A 21,142-nucleotide genomic window follows, 5' to 3' on the forward strand; every position below is an offset into this window, starting at 1 on the left:
ACCATGTGTCTCGGAAGTATGAGAATATTTTGAAATGACAGCTGAAGCCTTATGGAGTAGAGACTACGCAATTTCAGCTTAGGACATCCAACCAAAAGGTAGACAGACGACCTAGCTAAGGTTGTCGGAAGATGCTTGATTTAGACCGTTTTCTACCGTGTTGGAAATCTACAGGGGGACCTTTTACAAGCAGTGGATGTTTTACGACTAAAATAATACCGATATATACAAAATATTATTATAAGTCTCTCTACGTCTGCATTAACGGAACTTCATCTGAAGAAGACCACGTATTAACTTTTTACAGATGCTCAAGCTGGGATCCGTAACTTAGATCATACGTTGATGTATGATAGTACTAATTTAATTTATAAGCTGGTCATTATTAACCCCGTATATATCAAAGTTATTGACACTATTCACTAAAATAATTTGATAGTTTAAAAAATATTCTATAATATTTGCAATACACATATATGTACGTAGCACATAACTTTCTGGCTATATAAAATGGTTACTTTAATAAAGAGTGAACAAACATGTAAACATTTAAATGTTTAAATATTATATCTAAATATAAAGTATTTAATAGAATTTATAATTGGTATAGTAAATGACTGTATATTAAAAAAAATAGTTACAGCATTTTAAATAAATTAATAATTAGAGCCTTTTCCTAAAAATAAAACTACGATTAAGGAGAGAGGGGAGAATTCTATTTTTTTTTATAATAGAAAATAAGACAGACATATAATATGGGTGTAATTTGCTATTTTTAGAGGTTTTAAGTTAAAAGAAAGTTGGAATCTTATCGTCTACACATAAGCATATCCATTACTATGACGAAACGAATGATAATAAAAAAAAAAAACAAATTAATTTGCGGTTGTCCTCACAGAACAGCCACTCTTTATTTATATAAACTTTAAATTATTTACACATTTTGTTTGTCCTACTTTACATTAATATACTCGTCAACGTTCTTTTAAAAATACAATCAAAACAAAAAAAAATATGTAACATAAATACACGTGACGTAGTAATGTACAAATTACATATGTTCAGACAGTGGGAGAGAAGATCAGACTAGTATATACCAATTACAAAAAATAAACAGTCCCACAATATCAATTTTTTTCCTCATTTTATTTTTATTTCAATATAGAAAGTATTCCATAAATTTTGGCGTCTCTAAATCGATACAAACGTCTTCACATATAAACGGCCAACAATTTATTAAATACTTCAGTCTAACATATTGCTTCACCGATCCAAAACATACACAAAAACAAATGCATTAGTTATTGTACTTGTATCAATTCTAATAAACAATTCCTTAAATATTTATATTGTAAGGTATAAAATTAACAGTTTATTCATGGCGTTTAAAGTAAAATCTACTTTACGTAGAAATAATATTTTTTATCGATCTTTTTTTAATTTGTTTTCAAGTAAAACTTTTTTTTTAAACACTAAGTTCTAAAGTACAGGAAAGTGCACAACATCAAATGGTGTCAGTCTATAATAGGTTGGATGGATTTCTTTAAGACGCTTCCAAGAAAACAAAAAGCTGCGAATCGATCCCGGCAGCAGTGGCCCGCAACGAGAGAATGCTACATATGCCCAGCTTAGGTACATTGTATGGCAGTGTAGACGTGTGGACCGTCAACAGAGGTCTAGTCTAAAGCAATAAATGATACATCACAGATCATTAAAAACTACGATAACGACAAAATGCGGTACGCCGTGGAAATGCCATGAGAGAACGAAAGAGTCATTCAGTAGAAATAGTAAGGTCACACTGGAAGTACATTCACTAGTACTAAACGCTAAGTATATACAAAAATTGCTATTACAACTCCGCCATAGAACAACGTGGTCGCAACACTGAAACTTGAGCCGTTACTTTTAAATAGGATCACAGTGGAAAAAGTGATTTAAATTTACGTTTTACATCTAATCGTCTATAAATATAATATGTTTTTAAAGTCCACATTATGGCAAGTTTCTACATAAAATGCTATCACTTAAACGTGTCACTAGACAATCTTCAGCTACGTCCATAGAAAAACTCGATATTTCTGTACAATGTCTTCAATAACAGATACAACTCGTAATTAAGAGGATCACGCGACTTTAGAAACTGGGTTGGGAGACAGTCCTTGGGTTTCCGCTCTGTGGTTGGTAGACGTCGTAAGAGTTGTGCGGCTCCAGATGGCACACGACGTTGTTCTCTCCGTTAAGCACGGCGGCCAATGCCCTCATGTTGTTCTCTTGGGGCTGGTGGTATGGATGTACCAACCTGCCGCTTTCGTACGCATGCCTGTCGTAGGCTCGGTCCAGGGTATCCCACTTGCCATACTTTCCGTAGTGTTCCTGTTCGTGGTGGTGTCTATCTCCAGGGCTGTAGGATATCAGAGGTCGGTGGTCGCCGAAGAACTTAGAACTGGAGGAGCCGTGATGTCCCGGGTTTTGCCTGCAGCTGTCGGGTCCAGAGTTGTCGTCCGACATGTCGGACATCAGCGTTTCGTTTCGTTCTATTTCCTCGTATACCGGATCGTCTTGTATAACTCTGAACTCTTGTTCGGAACCCCGTCGGTACATGCGGCCCTGTTGTGAAGCGATTTCGGAGTAAGTGTGGTTCACGTTTTGACTACCATGGTGGTGATGATGTTTGCGCCGGTCATCCTTGTAATGCTTGCGGAATATCATCTCCTGACTTCCCGGGGAATGTTGGGACATGTAAACATGCGGATTCCTGAAGTCTTGGTTGTAGCTCCTTGTTGTTTGGTAGCCTTGGGGGTGGTGCAAAGGGCTTTCTTCATCTTTGATATGACGCGGTGAGCCTGGAGCAATTGGGGGTTCACACTCATACGGGCTGTGGATATGGTTCTGTTGAAGTTGTCTGGTTATAGTATCGTGGTGGGGAAGCGTTGACGTGTTCCCTGCGTGATGCTTAGAAGAAGTGTTCTGTAATTACAAACGTTAAACTTTATTTATTTCTTATGAATTGCTAAATACGATCACAGAATTAGTCATTTGGAATATTTGTGAAATATCGAGTGACATAATTGTATTAAAATGAATTAGTTTGAATTGGAACGATGTGTAGTAATTTTAAAAATACACACACATTCAAAATGAAACAGCTCACTTCTTATGTCAATGTGTATGGAATAATATTAATAAGTTAAAAAATTAATACGCAAACGATGATCAGCGATGATTTTTAAAGGTTTTGCGTAAAGAATCAAATGTTAAACAAGATCATTTTCTTTTTATTGTGCCGAAAAAATAAAGTTACCACTATTACAAATAAAGAGATGTAATTAAGTAAGATTATGTATGAAAAACTTAGCTATTGAATAATAATTAAAGAAAATTACATAAACAAAGTAATTATCAAAGAAGTTTTATTGATATTACTCTGCTATTTATAACGTAGCTATATATAGATATTATACCAGCCTAGAAAAGTGTGACTTAAAGAAGAAACCAAGGATAAATTGCTGTAATTGAAGTTTGTAATAATGAAATATATTATTTCTGAATTAAATTCTAGATTATACAAACTATAAATGAAAATTATGTGTACTAAAATTCCAAGGATGCATTTTCTATTTTTGTGTAACAGATTCTAGGTTTTATTTCGTTTTGCATATTATATTCCCATATATATTCCCTGTTGTTATTGCAATATGGAAATACAGGGTGGCCCATAAGTCCTTTGAAAAGTAAAATTTGAATAAAACGAACAGGGTGCGCGTGAGCAGTGCAGGGGAAGCGGGGGGAGTAACTTCGGTTTCTGGGAATTTAATCGCGATGGAGCGTTTTACCGGAGCAGACCGTGCGTTTTGTGTGCGCGAGTTTTATAAAAACGACAATTCGGCAACCGTTGCGCGGCGTAAATTTCGAGAACCCAAAGGTTTACACAACTTTGACGACACTCCAACTCTTCAAACGATTAAGAACTGGGTTGCTAAGTTCGAGGAGACCGGTTCGACGTTAGATAAACCGCGGTTGGGTCGCCCAAGGACGTCACGTACGGAACAAAACATAGACACAGTGACACCGTCTATTCGCGAAAATCCGACACAGTCAACTCGTAAGCGCGCCAGAGCATTAAACGTATCCAGGACATCGTTACAACGGATTTTGAAGAAAGATTTACATATGCACCCTTACAAAATTCAGTTGGTTCAAGAATTAAAGGAAACTGACGGTATTCAAAGACAAAATTATGCGAATGAAATGTTGAATCGGTTTACTTCCTTTAATAACATAATGTTCTCTGACGAGGCTCATTTCCATCTTAACGGGCATGTTAGTAAACAAAATTGCCGCTATTGGAGCCCCATCAATCCAAAACTTAAGCATCAGAAGCCCTTACATAGTCCGAAAGTGACTGTTTGGGCCGCTATGTCAGCCCATGGTATCCTAGGGCCTTACTTCTTTGAGGATGGCAGAGGGCGCGCAGTTACTGTTACGTTGGAGCGATATGTGGCTATGATCGAAGAGTTTTTCATACCAGAATTGCAAAACTTTTCAGGCTTTAATGCCAGAACGCGGTTTCAACAGGATGGGGCCACTTCTCACACCTCTAACACGCTATGCCCGTTATCCGTCAACTTTTTCCTGGCAAAGTGATCTCTAAGAGAGGAGACATTTCCTGGCCTCCACGTAGTCCAGATCTGACCCCGATGGATTTTTTTTGTGGGGCTACCTTAAGGCTAAAGTATACGACACAAACCCGCGGTCAATTGAGGCCCTAAAAGAAAATATCCGCAGAGAAATGACAAGCATTATAGCAGTGACGTGCCGCGCAGTCATCGACAATTTTAGACGTCGTTTGCAAGAGTGCCGTGATCGCAACGGATTACATTTAGAAGATGTTATTTTCAAAAAATAATTCCCGTTTTTTAAGCTTTTTTTGTAAATAAAAATTAAATTCATAATGTAATTAGTTTTATTTTAATATTTTTTTTTCATATCAAAGGACTTATGGGCCACCCTGTACTAATGAAACCTTTTTTGTGCTCAAAGCTTTTATACTTTTTATTAAATTAAATTGTTTTCCTTTATCCACATGCTTGAGTTCGAATTAAATGAAAAGTTAAACGATAAATGAAGAGTTAGAGAGAAGGAGGAGGGATGGGCTAATGATGTATGTACAGAATAAAGTGCATTTAGGTACGAGTCATGCAAACACAATGATTAGGTCTCATGCAGTTATGAATTTAATGAACATCACTTCAATAAGATCTCTAAATGCTAGTAATAGCCTTCACCGGAGAGGAAAATGCGGAGAAAAGATTTAATTTACTATATAATGTTTTAATTGCACTCTGAGTGTTGTTTTAAATAGTGGACACTCTACAGGAATAGGACATACAATATATCAAATACAAATATTTTCAACAACTTTAGTTATATAAAAGATAAGGAATTGTAAAAGAATAATATAATTATGGCGAAATCACATTTCACGTAACAGTTTGAAAGTAGTAATATGTTTTTGGACAGAGTATTTCTTCCAATTTAAGCGCTACGTAACATTTCGAACATCTTAAAAATTTTTTTTGAAGATTAAATATTTTTCAATGAAAAATGCGCGGGCGACTGGCTAGTTTATGCTAAGAAATTTTTATTAATAGCTATACGAGATCTTACCAAAGCAGCTATAAATAAATGTCACTCTAGTAGTGCCCACACAAGCCACAAAGCCCTCCCCTCACCTTCCAAACATTGCCACCGATCGTGTTCGCCATTAATGCCCAGTCGTTCGCGCCAATCGACGCCGCCATCTTGTTGGAAAAACAAGATGGCGACCGCGATCTTAGATTCTGGTATTCGTTAGGTACGTCGATATTATTCCTGTAGCTATGCATTGACGCTATGCTTTGCGTGTGTGAGGAGCTATGAGGTATGTTTTGAGGCGTCGGTGCTCGGACTGATCTTGTGTCGTCACTTGGCACGTATATAGGTGCGGTTGGTCGAATATTCCACCTTGATGACTCCGGTTGAATGTTGTAGCTCTGTTTGTATAGTTAGAAAAGATGTATACAAGCATATATTACATATATTTACTTAGATATATCTAGTTGTCTATATTTTTAAACGTAACAGACCCAACCATCAACAACCTCATAATTTTAAGAAATATTCGTCAAAAGTAGACAAATTAATGTTCAATATGATTAATTTGGAAATTTACTACTTCGATAGAATCAAGATACGCATCACATTAACTAGAGATAGGATTTTCGTATTGCATGTTCAATGTAAGTTATTTGTTAGAACATATATAGAGTCCGATGGGATGCAATACAGCTACTCTATAACCACCACACCACCAAATGTAAAGAGAATGTTTGCTATGTTAGTATCAGAGGAAGTAAAGCGTTAGTTTTATTATAGAAAAAAGAAAATACACATAAAAAATAAAATAAATACTTACCGTAAAAAAAACAAACGATCGATTTTTCCGTCCACGTGACAGACATTTTTTAAGAGTACTGTTAGTTACACAGTGGACAATCACAAATTAAAATTGTTAAAAAAAAATAGACAAATGAACTGAGCTGTCAAAGGCCAATTAGTTACAAAACAAAATTAGATACAAAAAGCTTGAGTGGTGTATTTTGGTGGTATTCGTAACGAATTTCTTTTTTTATTTTAAAAAATCCTATCTCTATGAATGCGACACGTACCTTGCTGGACATTTTGTCGGTATCCTTGTGGGTATCTCCCACTACCCGGATTAATTGGACTTCTTAAATGTGCCATTGCAGCAGGTGGTTCCCTTTCGGGGATATTGTGTGCAAAATTAGTCCCCGTGGCGTTGAGAGTAGGTCCAAAATTGGATGAGGGACCAAAACTTTGATTTTCCGGCGAGTTTCTTCTATTTCTATGGGGATGGTAGCTGTTAGCAGCTGCTGCAGCAGCTAGAGTGGCTACAGCCGCGTTGTTGATAACATTGTTGTTGTTGTGATTATTGTTGTTGACGACAACATTGAGGGTGTTGATGACCAGGTTGTTAGTCGTTGACGCGGCCACCGATGTATTTGTAGAGCTCTGTTTAAACGTAATTTATTACTCGAAGAGTTTTATGTTTTCTAGGTGTAACTTAATATATGCAGACTTAAAATTTAGTGTTATGTACACTTGAATAAAAAATTGTCTCTTTTATTTAAATGCTTCTGTCAATTATTGCACATAATCATTTATTACTAAGTTTTTGAAGTTGTAAAAAGATCACTGTGACGTAATTTCTGAACATTAGATACTATGGCTAATATGACATAATAAAATATCTATTATTCTTAGTACATATTGAGTAAAAGCAAAATGGCACGATACTAATATAGTTTTAAATGCTTAAAATACCCCTCACCACAAAATGCCAAGCCAAATTGATTTTAAAGTTGTGTGTTTAAAATATAGTTGATTGGTTAAAAACAAAGAAATTATCTGAATAGATAATCATAAAAGGACCCATTTTTATTCTTTTCAAGCGAATACATATTAATTTAGGGCAAGATAGGTCGTATACGTATCATTGTTGTCCCGGTTAATAAGTTCATCACTTTTTAAATCAATTTCTTCATTAAGAAAGTAATTAATGTTCAAATGTATTACATAAATATCATGTTATATAAAAGATTTTATAGTTCATTGAACTAAGTAAAAAAAATTACAGATCATTTTACATAATTACATATATCACATTTTTTATAATTTGATTTTCTTGATTGGTTTATTGAAATTTGTAATGTTATATATGTCATCTTTAGTAGATTATTTTATTACATTATTTATATTAATATTAATATTAAAAAAATATTACGATCGGGCTAAGATTATAGATCGAATCTTACCGTGACATCTCGTGGATCCACAACATCCTCATCAGCAGCTGTGCTCTGATGATATCTGCGGCTCTTAACGGAACCTTGGCGGGTGTCGACGTGGTTAGAGGAGGAGGCTGTGGCCGGCATATTGTGTGGAAGAGGCTGTGAAGACTGCGCAGTGAAGTACAAGCAGCAAGACAACCACGGATGTCGGCGACCGAGACGAGCGCATTCCTTCTGGAACTGGTAGAATTCATATATTGAAAAAACAAATTGTGTAAGGTGTGTATACGCCTGACAGAATTAATACTAATAAGTGCTAAGCTTATCTCAGACTCATATTTAAATTATTTTTATTTAAATAAATATTAAGATGTTTCTTAGTTTAAAACTGCAGGAAAGAAAAATTGTATTGGACACGTTGCGGAGTTCATAGAACCAGAAATAAGTCCCAATAACCTTTAAATGTGGTCTAAAAATTACAATATTTTTATCTATGATTTACAGTTTTGAAAACTCTGAAATTAACAGTGAATCAGAAAATGAAGAATTTTAGATTATCCATATAATTTAAATTTAAATAAAAATTATTTAAATGAAAGATATTAACCTGTCATTTAATAAAACGCTTTCCTAACTATATACCGCATATATATTTATTTATTAAAAGAAATCACTCACTATCTCATTCAGCAAGCAATGGAACACGAAGATGAAGAGTCCTTGGAATGAGTTTAACACGGTGAAGGCGTATGCCATTCCAACTGTCTGTTCGTTGAGATACAGCACGCCAAAAGTCCAGGTTAACCCGAGGAGCACCGCCAGTACTATCGATGTGTTCAACCAAACCCTAGAAGAAATAAAAATTAATGAAATATCCCATGTGAAAATATATAAAATATAAAATAAACACTTTCTTTCTTCAACTGCTTTAAGTATATCTTTATTATTAGAGACAGTATGAGAATTTTCTTGGTTTAGAAAAAAATTTGGAAGTGATTTATGCACTATAATAACACGCCGTAGATATATATTGTGATTATTTAATTTATTTTCAGTTGATACAATTTAGGTAAAAGGTGATTTATAAAATTCGTGTTCAATTGTTTAGCGAATGTGCTATAAATATAGACAACAAGTAAAATTAAATTTGATGATCGAAGTTATAATACCAAAAAGTTATAATATAGTATATATAAAAATTCAAACATAACATAAACGTCCGAATAAATAAATTTAGTAATACGGTTTTAGGTTCAACATTTCTTCACTCTTTAAATAATTTTCTTTATGCTATCATAACTTACTTAATTTTATAGAGCTTCGAATTCTCCTTGGCTTTGATTGAAACGCTGGTATGATTACACATCCTGTATATCACCAATCCTAGACAAGTCCAGTTGGCCTGAAACATTAATAAATTTACTGTTACTATTGCACATCATATCGTACTTTCGGAATAAGTCTTGGAATTCATACAACTTTTATACATATAAATTCTAAGTCACCGAAGGCGACGCTCTATTATACAACTTAGCGCAGGGGTTTCTAGAAGTGGACTTGGGTTTTGACTATTATTCCAATGCATTTAGCATTAGGTCATTTATATATTCAAAAGTCAATAAGACCAAAGCTAACTCGTAACACTTTGAAAGGGTTAGCTAAGTGGTATCATTACAGCCGTATAATGCCCTGCTGCGGTTCTGAATGGCCAGATTTTAGCATTGCAACTGGTAGGTAGACATTTTACGGTAAGTAATGATATGAATAATAGATAAGTACGACTACCTACCATAACAACGAAAGCGACAGGTCCAACGAAGCTCAAGATGAATAGATGATCAGTGGATAGCCAGCAGCTGGTTGCGGTGCCGTAGCCGGCTGGATAGGCTGCAGCTGAGGCTAGGACTATAAGAGCCGGTGCCAAGTACGCCCCAGCGCAGTACCAGCGTGCACGCGGACGCTCCGGTTCGAACACCTCCACTAGCATCGCATAGAGATGGAAACCTGCGAAACGTAATTAGTTTTCTATAAGAGAGAGAGAGCCAGAGAGTAAGAAAAAATGTTGTTTGGTTACGTTTACCAAGTGTAAACAGTATTTAACTCAATGAGTACACCATGGGCCTTACTTCGGACCGTTTTTTTAGTTAATCCACAGAATTGAGTGACCAATAAATATTAAGCATAGGTTCGATGGGGTGGCAGGAAATGATCTTAATTCATAATTTCATTGTTGTAAATTATATTTTTTTTTGTTTAAAATATACACAATATTTAATTAATTTCTTTAACACAAATATTGTCTTCTAACTTCGAAACAACTATGTATTAGTTCAAAGTAAGTCGACTCATATGGCAACTATCTACTGTTTTGTTTTGATATGTATTTGCATATTTTACACATGTACTAGTCTTGATGTTTTCTATCGTATTTCTATGGAGTACAATAGTTTGTCTGGGCCTAAATATGACGTGGTTGGCTTTAAGTCAACGAATATATACAAGGCCCATGGGTTTTAGAAACAATGGCTGATAATCACTCAAAGAGTTTATGTTCCACAAGATAGCTTACCTTCTAAAAACATCCAAGCGAACGCCGCCAAAAAGAAGTAATGCAGGAGACCGGCAATGATACCGCACAGGATCCTGTCCTGAGTTTGATCGATCCCCACCATAAATATTAATTCCGCTATAAGCAGGCACCAACACAAATTCTTGTGGATCAGCACTCGGTCCGACTGAAATTTAATGTATTTTACGTAAACTTTTAATATAATATACGATAAGACAAGAAGGTTTAGTTAATGATACGGAATTAATTCACAAAAATAACAATAAACCTCATGTCAGTCAAGCAGAAAAGAAGATATGGTAAAAAATCATAGAAACAGAAATTTCGTTAATGTTATTTTATCTTGCTAATAAGTACGTGTGTATTTAAGACATAAGATTAAGCTAATAATATTTTGCAAATATACAGGATGATTGGTTATAGGTGTAAAATATTTAAAGGAGGGAATGAATAGCACATTTTTTTATTAAAAAGGTTTTCGTAATTATTTAATTCAAAAATCATTGATTTTTGAATAGGGTGTGTGCTATACACTAATTGACAGCAATTGACTTATACAATCGCCCCTTTAGCTTTTATATCTATAACCAATTACCCTCTATAAGAAGTATAATAATTAAGTGACATGATGAAGAAAAAGATAGAGATTGAAAGATAATAAAAATAATTAATTAAATATTAATAATTTCATACATTTATAATTTAATACACAACTCACCTTCATATTCCTACAACATTGGAACACGATAATAGCAGCGACCAAAGCAAACGACGATATCCCGCAGCCGATCAAGGTTATTAAGCGCAGCGCCATCTCGTGGGCGTGGCTGAGAGCTACGCCGTGCACGTCCATTAGTATCGCGAAGTTTGTGAGGTGAGAACATGCGCAGCCTGTGTGAGTCAAGTTCGACCATTCCACTTGACAACCCTCGGGCGACCAACCGCTAAAAGTTTTCCAACAATTATTATCAAAGCTAGTAACACTGATAAAGTAAAATAAATAAGGAAGGTTTTTGTTGTAGTCTTAGTTAAAAAATTATATAACCACCCATACTTAGCTATGTATGGGATTTAAAGGCAAATTAATAGTGTCTATTTCGATAGGATATCTAATATAATGGATGCAAGTGTTCAAGTAAAACTTGGATTTAGTTATTGTGAAGGAGAATAGGCTAAGGACCTTCACCACTCTACATCACTTTTCTTTACAGTCATTTATAATAAATGCCAGCTAAATTCCTGCAGTGCTAGACCAGTTGAAACCCAGAGAAGGTATATAAGATATTGACGTTTCTTGGTGCAAACAAACATAAAATTAAATTTAACTTTTGAATCTTTGAACAGTATATGTTTAATATATGTTCTTATAGTTAAATTAAAGTTATATATTGCTAGTATGAATAAAGGTACTTACTGCAGCGTGTAGTCCCAAAACACACAAACTGGGTTGGTGACATTTTCGATCTTTATATGTTTCATTGTAAGGCGCACCATTTGTGACAACTGTATGTGACGACCGTTGCCCAAGCTCGCCGATATCACCTGAAATTTAAAAAAATACCACATACACAAACTGGCCACATGTAATACATAACTTTTTTTATTTATCTATAACTATTAATCTTATCTATAAAAAGTCTACATTAAAAAAAGATATCATTGAAATACAAGAAAATATGTAACATTTTTTCCTTCCTTTCTTCCGTCTCAATTCTCCTATTGTTCCCCCTAATTCGTTATTTTCTCTCCGGGCGTAGTTGCGCAGAAGAAATGAAAAAAAAACTAGAAATATAATAATCGATCCAAAAGTAAATTATATCGTTGTTAAAATAACTGTTTCATACTCTTGATTCCTATGTCACTATAACTAGAGATTTCTATTTTTTATACTCATTTCAAATTATTTAATTGTTAATATGTTTTTATAATGATAACCGTTAATGATTATCTAACACAGGTTGTTTCTTGCGCTAACTATTATAAAAAAATATAACTGTTCTTTTTAATGTCAAATCAATGAAAGAATAGTACCAAAGAGTTCCTACCTTAGAATTCAAAACTCTTGATATGTTTTTCTTTTCTCTTTCCGAGTTGATACTTGTTGTAGAGACAGCATCTGTACCGTAGGCGGCGAATTGTGGACTTTTGCCGAAAGTTGGCGGGAGTATTTGCTCAAGACGATCGAAAGCGAAGAAAACAATACGCACTAGATCGTTTTGTCGATTGTCTGGAATAGATTGATTGTAATTATATTAACTTTGCGTAAATATTAAAATAATGGTTCAAAGAGCTTTTCTATATTTATAATCACGTAAAAATGTCCCGTAATGGCAGAACCTACCCACAAACGTAGTAGAAACAAAAGATTAGATTTTAGGTAAAGAATATATTCTAGAAACACTTTTAGAGTCGAAGCCACGGACCGTTAACATAAACAGTTCGACCACACGTTCAACTGATGAACATAGCAGAAGACGCTGAATGCAGACTGCTTACCACCGGTTCTGTTGGAAATCTATGGGACATTTACTGAAAATTCGATGACTGAAATGATGATCACGATGTCGATTCGCAACTACTATAGCCTTACAGGGCCAGAATAGGTTTAATGAAGATTATAATAAACGAAAAGAAGACATCTCGATGTATGCTCTAATTACTATTTAAAAATATACGTTATACACAAAACAAAATTGTATAATATATTTTTTGCACAAACATTTAATCATTATACACAAATTCGAAGAATATGTAAATGATTGGACACATACCCAGTAAAGCAGCTTTGGGTATTGTGATAGTGTCCTCTGAAGCCTTCCACTGTTCCTGGGCAATAATCGATGGGAATGTTTCGTCTTCAACACTTTTCACTTCTAGAACTCTCACCGATAAACCTGTGAATGAACAAATATTTCCATAACATGTAAAATATAACAACATAATTTAGAAATTGGAAATAGGGGCAAAAGCTTTAAATACGTCAATGTATAATTTATTTGCTTTGAATTAATGTGAAATACGAATACCTTAATCGAAAAGCAAGAGTTACAAAAATAAGTAGTAAGTACTAAGAAGTTGATGTAACTAGTAACAAGTTATAAAATAGTTGATAACTTACAAATATTCTTAACAATCTGCAGTATAGTCTTCTCTTTAGTAACAGCATCTGCTAGAAGAAAAGCATTTTCTTCGAGTTGAGTAAGCAATGCACTGGCTACGCGGTTCTGGGCTTCTGTACTAAGATCCGACCAAGAAGCGCGTTGACTTTCTTCTAGAAGATTTGATCCTGTAAAATATAACTTAGAAATTAGCAAGTGATAGAGACGAGATTCCCTTTGGGGGCACCCACGAGTCGGAATTCTATACGCGCATCTAGGCACCCTCGAAATCTAGTGACATCCCTGGTCCTGGGTTTTAATGAACTGAACGCTTTGAGCAAGTTTTCAAAGAAGCCTTTCAACTTAATAGCGCTCTGGTCCAACAGGTAAACAGAATCCATGAAAAAGGAAAAAAAGTAAGGCGTTTTCCTACTGACCATGAGATTGAGAATAGGTCAAGTCCGTATAACTGAATCGGAAATTTGAATCTTCTTTAAATGTGAAAACTATACATTTTAGGACACTAAACACCTCTCAGATGGTGTACGTCACGTAAACTTTGATATTAAGTCACACAAATGTCACATATCTTTCAGAGGTTTGTTTGTTTCCTGATATGACAGACTCCGGAGACCACAGACCGGAAGCGCAGCATAAAACGTGCGCCCACGAGATAGACAGACGAACAGTTTGGTGGAAGACGCCTGATGCAGGCTGCTTTCTACTGGTCCTACTGTAAATCTAGAAGAGAGGTTCATGTCCAGTACGGTGGTGATCCTATTACTGACATTAGGATAATGTTGACAGTCTTTGCAAAACATTCAAGTAATGTATGCCTTCGCCGGATGTCGAACTTACATTAATAGAGACAAGTCACAATCCTTAGCAAGTTACCAAATTTATAACTTCATTGTCAATACTTACCAGTTTTAATAACACCTAATAGCATATCAGCAACGAAGGTCTCTCTTTGTCGCGGATCGGGAAATGTCTGCATGTTCTGCGACATGCGCTGTGCTAACTTCTTCATTATGCTAGTTGTAGTCATCATGTCACCTCCGTAAAGAGTCTTCGATGAGGTAACCTGGTAAATAAGATTTATTTTTAAATTACATATTCACTTTTTCACTAGCGTACGTCATGGAAAAAAAAATACTTAGATAAATGAAGCAGAAAAGCCTTATTATTATTAAAATAATATCAAAATTGTTTTCCCCATTTAATGCTACTATTTAACTTAAAGTTACGAAGGGTTCCAAACGCGCCCCAATCCTTTAATCTAAATCATCTTCATGAGTCAAAATTATAATCCCCATTTTGAATTTCATCCATAGTTGTAGACATGACAGCCTGCTCGATTTTTTTTGGTAACTAAATCAACCAAGCAATTACTCCGCCATTTTCATCTTATAGTGCCTATTGTATATGACTTATTGTTTATTTCTACTGCCATAATGTATAAAAATAGTTATACATAAATACACAACGATATTGTTAATTTTAATACCTATCTAATATTTTTTTTCCTGTATTATCTTTACCAAAATATTTTCTCGTTTTCATTTCACCATCGCTTACAATTATGGAACACAAATCCGCTTTATACAATACCCTGAGAAATGACTTTATTACTTAACAATGTATTAGACATACTGGTGGTTGGTCTGAGTTGGTTAGTTTTCGAGAGCGTAAGTTTAATTGAATTTTCAATTCTTACCTGTGCAAGATCATTACTAATGCTGAGAAGAGACTCTCCCTCCCGCACGCGTGCTTCCAGGCTGTTCAACCAGACGGATCTGCACTCGCTGAGATCGGGTGTTGCTCCGTGCCACTCGGGGATCGAGTCCGCTGTTGAACAAATAAGTATTAAACCTTATGTTGAGGGATACAAGTCATTTCTCGAAAAGTCCATAGCTTTCTTTTTGTCCGAGGATGTTCCAATGAGCAAATTCCCGGCAAATTATAATCAGACTATTGGAAATCCATAGATGAGGCCTACGTTCAACAGTGGACGTCTTACGCTGGTATGATGACGATGACTCCGGTTTTTGCATGATATTTTTCTTTCGAATTTTAAAAATAATGGCGGTAAGACATATTCCACACAAAATACCGAATATAACTCGTAATCAACGTATACGATCATAGGATGTCAAATTTTTTTTCCGATGCCCAACACTAATAATGTTTTTTATGTATTTTATATTATGTATTAGAATAACTTGTTGTAAATATGAAAAAACATTAGTTATAGTTGTTAACTTTAAACTAACAAAAGTAATTAATTATCTATTTTTAGTTGAAATAATAGAAGTAATCCTTTGACTAGTTTAATAGTTTTAGATGAACACATTACGCATTGTAGGTGCCCTAAATCTGAAGTTTAAATGTTGCACTAGATATAAATGATATTTTATATTCAGAAAATGTACATGTTTTTAAAAAATTAAAAAAAAACTTTACATATAATATACAAATATTCTGTTAATACTTAAATACAAGTTTTTCATAATTAATATTTTTAGTAATTACTTGTATTTAAGTATGTTTGGATAAGGTTAACTTACTAAAGATAGGATCGCCATTTGAAATCACTCCCAAACCGGGCGCCTGGGCATCCGGCATGCTCGAACTGCCTCGGTAGTCGATCATATGCTCTGCAGAATCACTATCTCGACCTACAGATTACAAATATAATTTTGAAAATAAATAATAATAGTATAACAGAATACTGACATATGAAAAGTACAAAAGGTTACCAAGATAAACAAAATTTAAAAAAAGTTTAAACAGTTAATTCATTTGTTATATAGAAATAAATATGTAAAGGTCAACTCTAATCTATGATCAAACTATTATTGCAACTAAGGTGAAAAGACCTCATAACAGTCAATAGTTTTCATAGATATATCATTATCATCATTTCAGCGCTAGGACTTCCACGGCTGGACACAGGTCTCTTCCATAGATAATCGATAGAATCGGTCCAAAGAAGCTTGCTTTCAGCGTCTTTCGAATACCTTAATAAGCTGTTAGTGTACATTTTGGGTGGACGACCTGCATTGGTGAATATATATAACCAAAAATCTAAATTGAATGCTGGTTAAAGAGGTACAATATTCAATCAATTAAATGATTTAGAAACTTACCTTTCAACAATGCATCAGAACCCAAGCGCCTGATAATTTGAAGCTGTCGATCATTTGGCTGATCTAGTCCCAAATCGTGATAATTCTCCCCCGACTGTAAACCAACGCCACGTCGTCTCGGTTTGTCTTCTTCCACGAGATGTTGTTGAGACGTCAACGTGCATCTAAAATTTTCAATAAAATAATTAAGAATAATGTGTTAGATTATAAATTGAAACGGAAAATTTTCGCATTGGTTAATTGAAATTACTTACGTCCATCGTGCCAATCCAGTTGCTCCTCCGGGACAAGGCTGGACTGCATATTGACCAGCCAGAGTCCAATTCCAATGTAAGCCACGAGCGTTTACTTGAGGACAGTATGCTGCTCGCCTTCCTGAGTTTGGTGTCGAACTCGTAGCTGGAAATAGTTTTTTCTAACTGATGTAAGGTATTCCATATATTTTTTTTCTATCGTAGAACTATTCACTATAAACATATGTTATTTTATATTATAAAAAGGATGGCCAACCGTTTCGCTCCCGCCTTATAAAAAAGTCGTCACCCTCTTTTCCTGTGGTTGCCGCAAGAGCCGTTTAAGGTAAAAATATTCACGGAAGATGACCAAAAGCAACTCCTGAACACGTATGGAATAAAAAACCGCGTTCACCAACTCGCTTGCCTAGCATGGCTAATATTGGTACATAGCCCTTGAGATGACTTGGTAACGAACCTTAAGGTGCTGGGATGGACTACGGACCATAATCTTGGTTGACCGGAGCACAAGGTTGAAGGACCTTATTAAGGTCGTCAAAAAACCTCTGGGAGAGGTCTTTGATTAGCAGTGTAGTCTTACTGTAGGTTGAAATGATGGTAGTACAAAGCTTGATGACGATATTCGCGGATATGTGCTTATAGTTCAATATTAATTAATACTCAGTGTAACACCTCGCCAATACAGAAGACTCGCACCAATTGATCGTTTCTTAATATTTTACTATAGTATAAATACAAACTTACAATAGATTTTGTTGTCAAAAGTGTTGTCTAAATCCATTTCTGGTTGCTGGTTTTCTTTGGGCGGCAAATGCACAGACGAAGTAGAGTCCGAGTCATCGTCTTTAGCAGGCCATTGCATAGTGTCTTCCGTGGCTAGAACTATGGATGTTAATTTATTATTTAAGGCAAGCACACGGAATAATATAGCACAACAATTTGTCAAAATTATCTTTATCGCTTACATAAGAACACAGATTAGTTATAGCTATTGGAAAAGGCAAACTAATAGAAGATATAGTTGTCTGTAAAGAGAGAGTAAAAGAAAACAGGGATACATAAGGCGCAGTTATCAATAAAGAAAGAATAATAGTAAATAAAGATACAGAAGTTGTGGTTTTAGATAAATATAGGGTAATATAAGATAGAGATACAAGAAATATGATTATCGGTAACGTTGAGTAAAAGATAAAGTTACACAAGATATGATCGGCAAAGAAAAAATTATAAGAGGAATAGTTCTTGATAAAGGTAGAGGATGAATGGAGGTTAAATAAAAATACGTTCTCTTACCAATTCCATCATCTCGTTCTTTATTCGGTTTTTCACTCTTAGGTACGTTTTCTGGTTCCACCGCTTTAGAAGTTTCTTCCTTAATTTCCGGTATGTTATCACGGGGTATTTGTGATGGCTCTCTCTCTGACGTCGAATCTGGTTGACGAGTAGTTGTTTTCTGGCAAAGTAATAGATAAATCATTGGAGTAACATTTTTCGATCTATTAAAAAATACGCATTTTAATTTGTCTAGTTTATCTAAAACCAGAATTTATACATACTTTGGTACCGATATCTCCAAGCTTCACTTCAGGTGGCAGTGTGATGTGAGGTCTGAAAGTCGGTGGCGTTATCACAGTGGGTTTCTTTCTCTCGGTCTGTTGTGTTTGGATTGGGCTCTTGGGTATGGGAGGCAGCGTGGACCGCCATACCGTCGGTTGGGAAGTGATCAGCCATGGAGGTGACGGTCGGTTTGTTGTGCTCGTTGTTGAAGCTGAATAACATACGATATTCAATTATTACAAAATTTCAACTATTTTACTTAAAAAAATTCAAACGAAAAATAGATGTGTTTAAAAAAATTCCTTATTAATATTTGTTTATGTTTTCGCGTGGTCTATTTACTAAGTTATATTATAACATGTACAATAGTGGCGAGCATTGGTAATGGTGATAAATAGAATAACCCTATAGGTTACTGAATTTAATTTTTCGATTTATTTGTCTATGAGTATATGCAGATCATAACGTTTTTGTTGATACAAATTAAAACCTACTCAATATAATAAAATACGATAGACTGTTGCATGTAAACTACTTTTTTAACGACATCTATAGGTATCTGCTTCATCTTTTTTTAAATTTGATCATAATCTTTATTTATCTTTGTAAACTTTTATTGAGGTTTCTTGTTTAAGTTATTTGTAAAAATACTTTTACAAATCTGGGACAGGAAGCACGATTTCTAAAGATGACACTAGTACATTTCAATATAAATAACGAAGCAAATTAAATTGTTAATCACAAGGAAGACTAGGCTGTAGCTAGTCCACTGCTGGGCATAGACTTCCTCTATACAGTTCTAAAAGGACTGATTCAAAGCGGCACACAGCGTCTTCCGACGACTATAGGCCTTCTATCCACCTTGCGGGAGAACATCCTTTGATGTGCTTGCCGGTCCGTGGTCTCCCCACGTGTCTGACCTCTGCCACTTAATTTACCAATCTGCTGAACTATGTCTTTGGTTGTTACTATCGTTTGTATACGGATCTCCACATTTATGTCAAAAAAATGTTTAAGTTTTTACCTGGAACGCATTGATAATGAGCCTCGAGGTATTTCAAGGTGTTTGGACAAGGATCGCCGAACATATTCGTGCTGGCTAATATGCTGCAGTTTTGGTGCATGCTGCATCTGTAAGAAGATCGAGGTTAATTGGGTCAGCCGGGCGTGCGATGGACCGACCAAAACACCTAGACTGAAGCTCGGCTCTAATGAACGAATTGTTAGTACGAACTTTAATTGGAAGTTTGTGTTCCTAACGAATTAACGAACGGCTACAGTTTTCGTATACACTCGGCTCTTTTGTTTTTGGTCGGCTGATATAACTTTGTTACTGAAAGTATATATCGATATCTCTATTTATAATAATATATAACGCAAAGAAATATTTCTTATTGACAGACCAATATCAGCTACAAGTGTACACTATATCTTTAAAACATTATAATCGATTCAGCTATATAACGTCCACGGCTGGACATAGACCTCAAACTTCTGTATTTATATAAGTGAAAACGACGAAATTTTCGATAGTTCAAAAAGCAAATTTTAGTATAAAAAATACGATTAAACAGTTAGTTTGTATTCAAACATAGTTTTAATTAATAATTATATCTGGTTAATAAATAAATCATTAACAACTTTTACAAGCTCCTTCGTAGCTGCCTTAAATTATATTTTTATTGCGATGTACATAAAATTTAATATATGTTTAAAAAAATCAGGTATGAGCATGGGCTTCGGCACCTTCAAACGGTTTACAAATTGAAATCGCATCACGGTAAATGTCGACAATCAAGTTTATTTCTATACGTTGATGGTGGGCGTGTGGATTAAGTCAAAAGAGATAACAGTTTGAGCAGAGAATTAAAATATTCAAAAGAAACTGTCAACAGTTACAGACTGCACTCTGCATTATATGTACATATGGTATTATTAAGCTATGAAAACCGACTAAATCGCCTTAGGAAAGCCCGGTGTACTGGGGGCCGTGAAAAAAAGAACAAAAGTTGCCGACTATCAGAACCAATATTCTCCTCATTGTCTCACTGCGCTGTCACAAGACGTGTTACAGCGGTTTTGGCAGAATTATAACTAAGTTGTTTGGAGTTAAAAAAATCTGTATTTTTAGTAATGAAGCCTAGTAATATATGTTATGAGCCGAATTATCTTTTATCTGAAGGTATTATCTTATTCTTCTTATATCATCATCATGTCGTCCACTGCAAGGCATAGATTTCTTTTAAAGATCGTCACAATGATCGGATTTGCATTACCCGCATCTAACGACCTACCGCGATCTTGACTATACCGTCGGTACACCTCCGGTAGGGTGATCTACCCGTGCGCATCCACCAGTTCTTATAATTAATGTATTTACTACAAATTTTAAATCGTTTCCGCTTATCACTTGTTCCGCTCACACGGTCACGCACTTAGGCCGAGCGAGGGTCCCACTTTATTGGCAATCTCGCGGGCCTAACGCGATAAACTTGGGTGTTGCGAATATTTAATTTTCGTCAATTTTCGGCACTCCCCCTGAGACCCGGGATAATGATCGTCGATTATAATTGAAGGACACTTTCACACGGTGAGGGATACTACTTTACATAGCGCTTGTTTTGTGTTGTATTCTTAATAATTACTTTCATTATTAAAAAAA

The 21,142-nt window shown here is 35.1% G+C and overlaps 1 protein-coding gene across 7 annotated transcripts in view; it reads right to left on the reverse strand.

Annotated features, from left to right (window-relative positions):
• Positions 1–881: 881 nt before the first annotated feature.
• Cirl (Calcium-independent receptor for alpha-latrotoxin) overlaps positions 882–21,142 on the reverse strand; it is a 421,691-nt gene continuing 401,430 nt past the window's right edge. For 3 of the 7 annotated variants that reach the window (XM_068768759.1, XM_068768761.1, XM_068768760.1), the window contains exons 4-24: positions 19,505–19,611; positions 18,480–18,691; positions 18,217–18,376; positions 17,668–17,805; positions 16,924–17,068; positions 16,670–16,833; positions 16,088–16,198; positions 15,238–15,368; positions 14,445–14,604; positions 13,541–13,708; positions 13,194–13,316; positions 12,468–12,649; positions 11,837–11,964; positions 11,141–11,366; positions 10,423–10,588; positions 9,643–9,857; positions 9,158–9,255; positions 8,532–8,700; positions 7,878–8,093; positions 5,736–6,035; positions 882–2,970 (exon numbers count right to left, since the gene is read on the reverse strand). In XM_068768759.1, coding sequence (XP_068624860.1) covers positions 2,137–2,970; positions 5,736–6,035; positions 7,878–8,093; positions 8,532–8,700; positions 9,158–9,255; positions 9,643–9,857; positions 10,423–10,588; positions 11,141–11,366; positions 11,837–11,964; positions 12,468–12,649; positions 13,194–13,316; positions 13,541–13,708; positions 14,445–14,604; positions 15,238–15,368; positions 16,088–16,198; positions 16,670–16,833; positions 16,924–17,068; positions 17,668–17,805; positions 18,217–18,376; positions 18,480–18,691; positions 19,505–19,611 — 4,153 coding nt within the window. In that variant the 3' untranslated portion in view covers positions 882–2,136. Of the gene's footprint in view, positions 2,971–5,735; positions 6,036–6,710; positions 7,075–7,877; positions 8,094–8,531; positions 8,701–9,157; positions 9,256–9,642; positions 9,858–10,422; positions 10,589–11,140; positions 11,367–11,836; positions 11,965–12,467; positions 12,650–13,193; positions 13,317–13,540; positions 13,709–14,444; positions 14,605–15,237; positions 15,369–16,087; positions 16,199–16,669; positions 16,834–16,923; positions 17,069–17,667; positions 17,806–18,216; positions 18,377–18,479; positions 18,692–19,504; positions 19,612–21,142 lie in introns of all 7 variants that reach the window. The other 4 variants (XM_068768762.1, XM_068768766.1, XM_068768765.1 and 1 more) reach the window with 4 other exon arrangements.

The sequence above is a fragment of the Battus philenor genome, unplaced genomic scaffold, assembly GCF_028537555.1.
Source record: "Battus philenor isolate CCGP_79_NKW_IND1 unplaced genomic scaffold, ilBatPhil1.0.hap1 SCAF_26, whole genome shotgun sequence".
NCBI classification, from domain to species: domain Eukaryota; kingdom Metazoa; phylum Arthropoda; class Insecta; order Lepidoptera; family Papilionidae; genus Battus; species Battus philenor.